Source organism: Rattus norvegicus, chromosome 10, assembly GCF_036323735.1.
Source record: "Rattus norvegicus strain BN/NHsdMcwi chromosome 10, GRCr8, whole genome shotgun sequence".
Taxonomy (NCBI): domain Eukaryota; kingdom Metazoa; phylum Chordata; class Mammalia; order Rodentia; family Muridae; genus Rattus; species Rattus norvegicus.
In genome coordinates, this window is record NC_086028.1 from 103,744,197 (window position 1) to 103,755,000 (window position 10,804).

General features: G+C 55.0%; 2 protein-coding genes across 7 annotated transcripts in view; one reads left to right on the forward strand and one right to left on the reverse strand.

The window, feature by feature from the left end:
* The window catches only part of Pgs1 (phosphatidylglycerophosphate synthase 1), a 35,619-nt gene extending 30,891 nt beyond the window's left edge, over positions 1–4,728 (forward strand). For 2 of the 6 annotated variants that reach the window (XR_010055194.1, XM_006247855.5), the window contains 2 exons: positions 352–477; positions 4,366–4,728. Coding sequence is in view for 3 of the 6 variants with exons in the window: in XM_006247855.5 (XP_006247917.1) it covers positions 352–471 (120 nt within the window). In the remaining 3 variants the exon portion in view is untranslated. Of the gene's footprint in view, positions 1–351; positions 479–4,140 lie in introns of those variants that run through there. The other 4 variants (XR_010055193.1, XM_039087514.2, NM_001427486.1 and 1 more) reach the window with 3 other exon arrangements.
* Dnah17 (dynein, axonemal, heavy chain 17) overlaps positions 3,837–10,804 on the reverse strand; it is a 113,977-nt gene continuing 107,009 nt past the window's right edge. The window contains exons 75-80 of the mRNA XM_039087512.2: positions 7,807–7,986; positions 7,148–7,330; positions 6,164–6,346; positions 5,760–5,903; positions 5,252–5,477; positions 3,837–4,233 (exon numbers count right to left, since the gene is read on the reverse strand). Of these exons, the coding sequence (XP_038943440.1) occupies positions 3,986–4,233; positions 5,252–5,477; positions 5,760–5,903; positions 6,164–6,346; positions 7,148–7,330; positions 7,807–7,986 (1,164 nt within the window). The 3' untranslated portion in view covers positions 3,837–3,985. The remainder of the gene's footprint in view (positions 4,234–5,251; positions 5,478–5,759; positions 5,904–6,163; positions 6,347–7,147; positions 7,331–7,806; positions 7,987–10,804) is intronic.

Sequence of the window (10,804 nt, forward strand, 5' to 3'; positions counted from 1 at the left end):
CCTGTCAGGTGTTAGACACTTTTTCTGTGTTGGGGGTGAGGCTCAGGCTCTGTACATGAGCTAATGACACTACTACCACTGATTAACACCCACCCCAGGCCCCTGTTTCTTACTATTTTAACTTTTTCTTACTTATTTCATGAGGGGTAAACATCTAAAATAGTTTCCCCACTAGCTCTAACTGTTGAGCCAAATCAGTGGTGTATAGAGGTGGAGCCTTGGCTGCAGTCCTCAGGAGGCTGTGTGGATGGCGTCTCTGACCAGTCTCGTGGGCATCTCTGTTGTGCCAGGTGTCTAGGAACCACAGGCTGGCCCACACCTGGTGCCTGACTCTTTTCTTTCTCTTCTCAGGAGCAAGAGCAGCTCTACCTGCGGTCTGGTGTGGTTTCCTCTGCGACCTTTGAGCAGCCAGGTCGGCAGGTCAAGCTGTGGGTGAAGATGGTGACCCCGCTGATCAAGAACTTCTTTTGAGAACAGGCAGGTGCTGGGAGCTCAGAGCAGGCCAGGAGTGTTCTGAAGGGACCCTGAAGCCACCCTGAGGCCTTTCTGTCCACTGCTTCCTTTGACACAGCACTGTTGGGTGGTGGTGGACAGCAGTTTTAGAGCAAGTACTGAGCTTTGCTCCCCCTACCCCGCTCCACCACCCTCAGGTGCTGCTGCTGCCCAGGACTGGGCCACCTCTGCTGAGGCCAGCGGCACCTGTCTCCTCCTGTTACTCCTGCACAGGGGTTCGGGGAAGCCCTGGGGCAAGGGCCGTAGAGGGGCTTCTTTTGTTCCCTGTTCTATGCAGTGTGGTGTGGCCCTGTATGGACTGTGCTTAAAGATGGAGGAGCTGTTGTAGAGTGAGCTACGGGTGTGTGTAGTGTGTCCTCCTGCACGTGTGATGGGAGACAAAATGACAGACACCTGCCCCCTGACCCGCAGCAAGTTATGGTGATGTCAGAGAGGCAGCTTGAGGTTCCCATGATCTGTAGTATGCTCTGCCTTTCCAGGAGAGTGTGGATGGCCCGACAGGTGGAGAAGGTGGCCTCACTAGAGCTGCTTGACTGTGCAGGGCTGGCCACCACGAGCCGTGGGATCTCTGGACCCGATGCAGCCTGGAGGGGCCGAGGGCTCTGCTGTGTGCCTTTGCTTCTCCTGCTCCTGCCTTGCTTTCTCACGCCTTCATTTCTACCTTATTTACTTTGAGACAAGGTCTTGCTAGCCCTGGCCAGCCTGGTACTCACAGAGCTCCACCTGTCTCTGCCTCTCAAGTGCTAGGATTAAAGGAGTGTGCCACCAGGCCAAGCAAAACTTCATTTTTTTTAAAAAAACAAAACAAAAAACCTTATCAGCTAGGGACAAGTGGTTATATGCTTTTAGTCACAGCACTTAGAAGGCAGAGGCAGGAGGATGTCTGAATTCAAGGCCAGTGTGGTCTACAGAGGGAGTTCTAGCAAAGCCAAGGCTACACAGAGAAACCCTGTCTCGAGAAAACAAAATAACTTTTCATCATTAGTTTAGTTATTTTCGGTCATACTTAAGTGTTATACACATGTAGATGTGCTTGAGGGCCAGCCACGTGCAAAGCAGCTGGTCCCCTCCCTCTCCAGCAGCCTCTCCGCCCTTCCGGTGACGCACGCTCATGTTCTAAACCCAAAGCTTTCCTGGGTTTCCCTCTTCAGGTGGCTCAAGCTACACCAGCATCACATTTTATACAGATTCATCCCTAACCAGAAGATGTGTGTAAACCTGGAGAAATAAGACCAGGCTGGCCTCAAACTCAGGGTAATCCTCCTGCCTCAATCCCTCAAGTGGTGGGATCTCCAGCATTTATCATGGTTCCTGGCTCATTTTAGTGTTTTTGGTTTGACATGAGATCTGAAGCTGCTGCTGCTGCTGCCTTAGGGTGGTGGGAAGGGAGTTGTGTTGAGACAGGGTCTCTATCTGCATGGCCGTGCTGTCCTAGAGCTCACTCTGTAGACCAGGCTGGCCTCAGCTCAGATCCACCTGCCTCTGCCTCCCCAGTGCTGGGGTTAAAGGTGTGGCCGCCATTTTGTTAGGTTCCAGCTTATGGTAGATGTGCCACCTCACAGTTTGTGGACCTCCTCACAGCAGGTCCCACACCCAGGTCACTCCAGTCCTCCCCAGGATCTCTGGAGCCTGGGAACTTGAGTTGCTGCCGCCAGTAAGTGCAGCCTGCTGTGCAGAGAACCACCATTGGGACCCACAGCAGCGATGGTGCCTCTGTTGAGCTCTGAAGAGCTGTGGCTGACTGGGCTTGCCACCAGTGAGTGGCTGTAGCAGGGGACACCGGAGTCGGGGACTCCATGCCATAGCCATAACAAGGTGGAGCAGCGCTCTCCTGGGCGTCAGCACACAGCACTGCGTGTGACCCTGGCACAGGGCTGGGCTCTGTCTGCAGAGGCTGACACATAGGGCACTGGGCAGAGCGACCCTCCTCGGCCCTGCTCCCCTGCTCTCTCCTCGCTCTGCAGGTCCGCGCTCTTAATTCTCACTCCAGCACTTTGTCCAGATCCCTGTGGGTAGCAGGGCAAGTTTGGAAATGATTTTGTCAGCTCTCGATGTGTGTGTGTGTGTGTGTGTGTGTGTGTGTGTGTGTGTGTGTCAGCTCTCGGTGTGTGTGTGTGAGAGAGAGAGAGAGAGAGAGAGAGAGAGAGAGAGAGAGAGAGAGAGAGAGAGAGAGAGAATGAATGGCTGCTTTATGTCAGGCTTCAGAGCAGCTCACTTTGTGTTACTACCAGGGATGGGAACAAGTGGCCTGGAGCCTGCCTGCTGTGCCATCTGAGGGAGCTGCAGTGACCCCTCCTGGCCAGCAGAGGCAGGTGCTCAGCAGCTAGGGGTTCCTGAAACTAACTCCCTCCTTGTACCCCAAGGGGGTTAGATTCCCTGTCCCTGGTTGGGCTCAGGACCTCTTCCCTTAGGTGACTCCCTGAGGCACCCCTTCCCAGATCAGGCAAGCTGGGGTCGGGCGGTGCCCAAGGAGGTTTGCCTTGCTTTGTGATTTTGAAGGTTTAGAAACCCAGAAAGGGATGCCCTGCTCCACAGGGAGCCCTTCCCTCCCCTGCACTCCCCTTGCTTTGCTGGCAGTTTCCCATCACCCCTAGTGTCCCCACCTGCCGCCTGCTTGTGACCTGCTTCGTTGCTGCATCAGTACTGTCTGTCTCTGAGGTTTGGCTTCTTTCTCTTTGCTGATGGTTCTGATCCAGTCAGACGACCAGCCTGTCAGTGGGGCCTCAGCCCATCATCACTTAGGGGCAGGTGCCTGCTGAAGAGGGCTGCTGAAGGGGGCTGTGTGCTGCATGTGTGCATGTGCTCGAGTGGGTGTTAGGTGGAAAAAAACCAGTTAGCTCACATAGCCACCCCACAGTTGGGCCTGGAGCATTTGCAGGACGTGTGCATGACTAGGAGGGATGGAACAGACAACACAGGCCCAGGGTGGGGGCCATACTGCAGGCAGGCAGAAAACCCTGACCTAGAGCACAGCATGTGGTGACAGCTTCTGCTGTCCTTACTCTGTCCTGTTGGTGGCTTCATTGGGGAAGGATGGCTGTCTGGCACCTGTTTGTCATGGTGGCTTTGCAGAGGTTGAGGAGGGAGGTGTGGAGATTACATCAGGTTCCCCCTCTTATTCTTGAGCTCAGTGTAGACCCCGCTGGCTGTGGTACTCTTGTGTGCTGCACCCTGACCCCACCTACTGCTTGCACCAGATGAGCTCCTGGGCTCTCAGCGTCAGATTCAGGGTTGGTTTCCCAGGATGCTTGCTCCTTAGCTGCTGGGAATCCGACCTCACTGCTGTGCGTGGCACTGGGCGCTGAGTGGATCAGACTAGCACAGTGATGCGATTGCTTTAATCTGCACACCCCGCCCCCTCCATAGCCCAGGTGCAGGGTTTGTAAGACGTCACACTCATGAGTTACAAGGTGAGGTTTCTGATTGGAACCCAGCAGGGTCGGGCACGGGCCTGGTCACGCTGCAGGCGCAGCTACACCTGCAGAAGCAGCGCCACGGCTGCCAGGATCCACTTGGCCGCCTTCTCTTTGGTCTTCAGGTTAAAAGTCCAGACATAGGTGGGTCCTCGGATACGTGTCTTGTACACGGGGCATTCATAGATGTTCTTGGTCTCCATTCGGTCCACAGGAATGGCCTTGATGAAGATGACGGGCATGACTGGGGTCAGATCCTTCAGCTTTGCTTCAGCAATGACTCCGGTCTGGGTGTCCCAGCGAGCTCCTGTGGGGACAATGGAGCTGAGGGTCTGGGTGCCCCAGGGGAGGCAGAACCCACTGTTTGGAGTGCTGACTGTGAAAAAGGGAGGCACGGTAGGGAGAGAGGCCTGGCCTCCAACCTCCCCACTCTTTTCAGAGACAGGCCAGTGACTGGGAGCCCTGAAGAGTTCAGGCCAGGTGCCAGGGCCTGAGAGTGCCAAACACAGAGGAGTGTGGACCGAGGACTCCGAAGTGACTCGCATGCCGTAACGGTTCTGAGGCTGCATCTTCTCAGAGCTTCATCTCCGCCTTCTCAATGTCAGTGGCAGAGAAAACTGACCGCAGCCTAATTCCAGCAGTGTACCCTCCTGATTCTTCATGTGTAATGTCTACTCTGTGTGTGTACATAGGGATAAGTTATATATATGCACCTATAAACACTGTCTGCTGTCTCTCATCCTAGCCAGTGGTGGTGTGTGTCCTGCGTGGCATTGGAATCACAATAAACATGGAGAATGGTTGTTGTGTACTGGCTCGAGTGATGTGGGCAGGGGGCTCATGATCCTCGGGGGGGCCGGGTGGAACTGGCTGGAGCGATCCGGAGCAAACATCCTTCTGCCCACAGAGTGGGTTCTAACAGGAGCCCTACCTACCGATCTGCCCTCCCGCTGGCCTGGCCTGGTGGGTGGCCTGGACAGTCTTCCTCCTTGAACCTTTTGCCTAGGGGAGCCTCAGTAGCTGTGCTGGCTGGCAGAGGTGGGGCCCTGGCTGAGGGTCAGCCGCCATGCCCTGAGCCCCCGACTCAGCAAAGCTCCAGCTTGAGTTAGAGGCCACATTCTCATCACATCTGATCCACACAGATGCTCCTGCCTGGGCTGGGAGGTGGTTTGTCTTTTCTGAGATGGGGTCTTCCTCTGCCAATGGGGTTCTCACAGTCCTGCACCCCTCAGTCCCCTCTAGGGCTCAGTGTGGCTCCAAGCCCACCCCTGCCTGGGACTGTACCCGCCCCGTCTCATCTCCAGCTGCGTGGACAGATGTGTCACCTTCCATGAAGAGCCCGTACACGTAGGAGCCCTCTCGAGGAGGGGCAGTCATGTCTTCCCGGGTCTTCTTGGTCACCTCCACAGACAGGCACATCTTATCCAGGGGCCACTCGTTTTTCCTGGCCATGGACTGCATGATGGCAGTGAGAAACGACTGTGGGTTGAAGAACCCAGCCAGCCACACAGTGGTGGGCAGGGCGAAGTCTGTTGTCCAGGATTCAAGCTCCTGGAAGAAAACATGAGCTTCTGAGGGAGGGGGCGGGTCTCAGCTGTGCTTGCAGCATCCACAGGGAATGGCTCCACCCTGGGCCCAGGAGCAGGTGGTGCTCTGCTCTTTGCTGTATAGAGAGGGGTAGCCCTGAGGGACTCCCCTGGGCTTTATGCACTCACTTCTCTGATGCTGTCCCTCTTGGGAGGTCATGCCTGCCTCATCTGAGGGGCTGGCTGGCGAGGACGCTGAGGCCATGGCACATAGGCTCCTGGAGGTTCCGGGGTCCCTGAGACTTACCCTGATACGTTGCAGCAGGTCAGAATACCAGGCTGCCAAACCCATCATGGAGGGGTAGGCCCGGGCCACCCAGGTCTCAGGCACAGTGTCATAGAACAGAGCGGTGGACAGGTCTTCCATGTCGGTTGTGATCGTCAGCTCACCCTAAAGGACATAGTCACATTTTGGAGCACAGATGTGATAAGCGTCGGGGAGAGCCCTCTGCTGTGTGCCTGAGGTGCCAGCATGGTGGCACTTCCTGGGACTGGGACCAGGGCCAGGCAATAGCTAGCCTCTCTGACCTGTAATCGAGGGTCACAGGACTGGAAATCGGGGAGGGAAGGGCTCACAGTCACGCGCCAACCAGTCTCCATGAGCCACACTGGAGACCTGAAGCGCCCTTGGAGGGCACTTGCGGTTTCTACCTTTAGTCCCAGGTTCAGCTCCTTCAGCGAGCGCCGCATCTCATTGGTGAGGATGTTCATCCTCTCACACTCTTGAAAGGCAACGACCACGTAGGGTGTCTTCTCGGCAGCTTTGGCCATGATCTCAGCCATGTTGAACGTCTCTGGTATCTTCTCGAGGATGTCATCCAGCACAGCCTTCACCTGGAAACCAGGTGCCAGGCAAGCCCATGACATCACCAACAGAGGCAGCATGGGGGTGGGGGCGCTGCTCAAACCTGAGTTCACAGACCTGCCTGGGTCTGGAGCGGGGAAACACAGGGTCATGAGGAGTAGTCACGTGTGTCCAGAGTTGTGAGTGCGGCGAGCCTGGTGGCCTAGTGCCTCCAGGCACAACTGCTCCAGCTTCTTGCTCTGTTGGGTGCTCTCGTGGGCATGGGACCGATTTACCCTCTGTGGGAACTGTACTGTCACCACGCCCCCCCCACATTGGCACACAGTGGTCACCCACTGCCATCCAGCAGTACATCTCAGTCCGTCCTGGCACACCATGCCAGGCTGCCCAGCCTGTCCCTGAACTTGAGGTCCTCCTGCCTCATAGCTCCGGAGTGCTGGGATTACAGGTTTGTGTGTTAAGCCTGGCTCAGCAGGTTGTTTCTGGTTTCAACAAAAGTTCCAGACAGAACCAGGCAAACCAGGCAGAAGAGCCTCACAGTGCTCTGAGATGCAGATGCCTGACCGCTTGTGCCCCGGCCATCCTCTGAGCTCCTTGTCCTGGAGGAGCCACCCTGTTGCACCAAAGTTCTGTGAGTTCCCATGTCCAAGGTATTAGACCAGTGGGGCCTGGGACCACTTGTAGAGCACACCCTGATTCCAGACCTTAGTTCCCAAAGCAGGGGACAGAGCGCACCTGCCTGCCAAGCTGTCTCCAGCCGGGGCTGCACTGTGCCTCCCACCGCTCTAGGCCCCGCCCACCCCCGTTGCCAGGGACATGGACGGCCCTACCTTTTCCTCCCGTGACACCCCCGTGCCAGCTCCTGAGTCTGTCTCTTTGGGCTGCATCTCTAGGACAGTTCGGAACAGCTTCTCCGAGGTGACTGTCAGGAAACCGATCTCTGCGTTGGGGTGCAGGCCGTACAGGTAAGGACTCTCGGGGGGTAGGTTCTCATCGATGTACTCATGGTAACCCTGGGAAAGGGTGGCTTATAAGCAAACCGTTGGGGCCCGCTGTCTTCTAGGCATTTCCTCGCCGCACCTCCCACGCGGCCTGCTTGTTGTCTACCCACTTCCCCAGATAGGAAGGAGTTCCCTCTTCGTGACCAGGGCCACGCCTGCTGCTCTTCATTTTGGGTGTTTGGAGTCTTACTCTGTTACCGAAAGCCATTTTTATGGTTTCTGAGACAAGGTTTTGTGTAGTCTGGGTTGGCCTCAAATTCACTTCCTTGAGCTCTTCCTGGGCCAGCCCTCCCCAGTGCTGGGATTCTAGCTGTGGGCCACCATGACAGGTCTTATGCAGTGCTGGGAGGTGGAACCCAGGCCTCCATACAGGCTAAGCAAGGACTCAGTCACTTCTACACCCCTAGCATCTGTAGGGCGTCTGCGGTACGCCCCACTCAGGGAGAAGCCAGTCATGTGAGCCCCCAAATAGCGGCGCCCCTCCCTACCTTATAGTCCAGATTTGGGGGGATCTGAAACCCGGGGGCCAGCAGCACCTCCCCTTCTAGCATCTCCACACGGATGAACTCTATCAGGTAGGTCCTGCACAGCCGGCGGTCCCAGTCATCAGTGATGTGGCCTCCGTACATGATCTCACCAAAAAGGTAGCGGAGATCATCCCAGGGCACCTGAGAAGTGGGGAGAGTGTGAGCAATGCCCCAGCCTTATCTTTCAAAAGCCTCTGAGGCTGGATAGCTCAGCAGGACCTGCTCCCAGGCTACTTTCGGGGTCACCTGTGATGACTGCCTAGTTGCCCAGGAGCCCTTCTCTCCATGCCTGCTCCGTGTCAGACTTCTCAGACTGACCCCTCTGAGCTCAGGCTAGCCCCTCTGAAACCCTCTGCTTTGGCTGCCATCTCAGGCTGTTTTCCTCCTCCACAGAGACGTTTCCTTGGAGCTTTTCTTCTGATGCTGGGTGCCATGGGCTACCTGGTCCTTCTTGGTTTCCTGGGCTCTGTCTGCTTCAACCAACCAGGAGTCTGTGCTATGTGATTCTGCTCATGAGAGAGTTTTTGCTGACCACCCCATCTTCCTTTGGCTAAAAGTCCAATCAGTTGTATGTCTGACATGGACCAATGGGTGTCCTGACCTTGGAACTGCCTCTTGGTGGCTTTGCTTATTCACAATTATTATATATCTATCTATCTATCTATATATCACATATATAATAATTGCATATATATGATATATATCACATATATAATAATTGCATATATATGATATATATCACATATATAATTGCATATGTATGTATGTGTGTGTATGTATGTGTGTGTATATGTATGTATGTATGTATGTATATATATATATATATATATATATATATATATATATATATATATACAGATGCGTGCGCATACACAGCCTGGCATCAGCTCTCACTGGGGCTTCCAGGACAGGCAAGTACTCACAGGCTAGCACCAGCTCTCTGGACATTCAGAGCTTCGCCCACCCCCACCCCCACCCCCACCCCCACCCCCAACCATCTTTCCAGTCTTGAATTGACATTTCCCAACTTCAAAGTTTTTTGTTTGGTTTTGAAAAGTATTTTTAAAAATGTGTGGGTGCGTGCTGTCTGTGCACCACACATGTGCCTGGTGCCTGTGCAGGCCAGAAGAGGGCATCGGATTCTCTGGAACTGGAGTTACAGATGGTTGTGAGCCATCCTGTGGATTCTGGGATTGAACTCTGGTCCTCTGCAAGAGCAGCCGGCACCCTTGGCCTCTGCTGTCTTCTCCAGCCCTCATCAAAGCCTTCTTTTTCTGGTCTTCTCAATTTTCTGAGCAGATGGGCTCAGGGACTGGTCACCAGAGACAGGGTGGGCTCCCCCACCTGCGGAACAGTCCTGGAGCAGTCCCCAGAGGACAGGCATGAGCGCTGGGCTTGTCTACTCCACACATTGCTGCCATAGTTGCTTAGCATCAGACGGGACCTGTGTACTGAGAGAGCGCTCAGGATTCCCGAGCCTCGTGCTCTGAGGGAGGAAGGGTCAGCCAGTGCAGGCTGGACAGAACACTCTTGTCAGGACATGCCTGTCGCTGTAGGACCTGCTGTTCTTCTCAGCAGATTGGAACCTGTGTGTTCTCTTGTGGTGGAGTAAGGGTCTTCACACGATTGTGGCAAGACCGCTCCTTGTCATCTCCCCAGAGGCCCTCTGCTGGCATCTTCTGTTTGCATTCGCTTGGGAGTGCCAGAGGTGAAAGGTAGCCAGGGGCCACCTCATCACCACAGGTCCCTGCAGGCAGTGGCACCTCCCTAGTCTGCCTTCCTGCTTCAGCCGGGCTGGATGTGTTACCAGGACAATGAACCATGTGTGGTCCAGGCAGCATCTTGTCCAGCTTCCATCAAGGAGGCTCTGTGATGGCCTCTTAGGCAGTGGAAACGGGGCGGATTCTCCCATCTGCCTGGAGAATCATTTGAGTGGTCCTCAAAGGCACACCAGCAGGGATTTTGTGAGGCTGGCTGTACTAATCGGTGACCACCAATGTTGGCAATTGCTTAGTATCATGGCCTGTGCACTGAGAGAGAAGGCAGGGGCCCCTGAGCCTCAGGCCAGAATGTCCTTCGGTTGCTCACAGGGAGTGAGTGACCTTCTCTCCTCACCCTGGGTTTAGTGCCCTACTTGCATTTGCCCCCCTTCTCATGTATCCCAGGCTGACCTTGGACTCGCTGTGGACCTAGGGGTAGCCTTGCACTCCAGATGCTCCTCCTTGTGCCTCCCAAGTGCTGGGTAGCAGGCCTGCACCACCATGCCCTTTCTTGAGCTCTCTTTAAGGGGATGGTAAGCAGGATGGGACTCCCAGGACACATCTGGACCCCGCTAGCTTCTGTTTGTCCTCACGTGACCCCAGAAGCTTTGATGCGGGCTGCCAGCCCTGTTCAGTGAAGAGGCAGGCTCCAGGGCTGAGTAGCTTGCCTGAGATATCCCAGTGTGTAAGCACAGACTCACGCCCACTCCCCACTGGCTGGACAGAGCAGTGCTGGGTTCTGGCCGCCCCTGTCACACTCTCTGCAGGTCAAGGTTGCTCTCTGCCTTATATGGTGCATGGCTTGGTGCTCTTGTCCCTCGGCCTGCAAGAAGTAGTTTGCAGTCTGTCTTTTCGGGACCCACAGTCTGTTGCTGTTAAATTGGGGGGCACCAAAAGCGAAGGAGAGAAGCCTGGGGTCTTGGTGTGTGTGGCCCTCTGGCCTTTTCTGGCTGAGTTTACTTCTGAGGTGGCAGGTCCTGATAACCATGGGAGGTGGGGACTACAGCTAGATGTAGCTTACGAATGTCTAAGCTCCAGGGACTTTCAGATGTATGTGGCTGCCAGACCCAACTGGGTGACTGCCGCTCACAGAGGAGGTCCTATTCAGTGGACTATAACTAGGCTTTTTTCAAATTCTATTATTTATGTATTTATTATATATAAATACACTGTAGCTGTCTTCAGATACACCAGAAGAG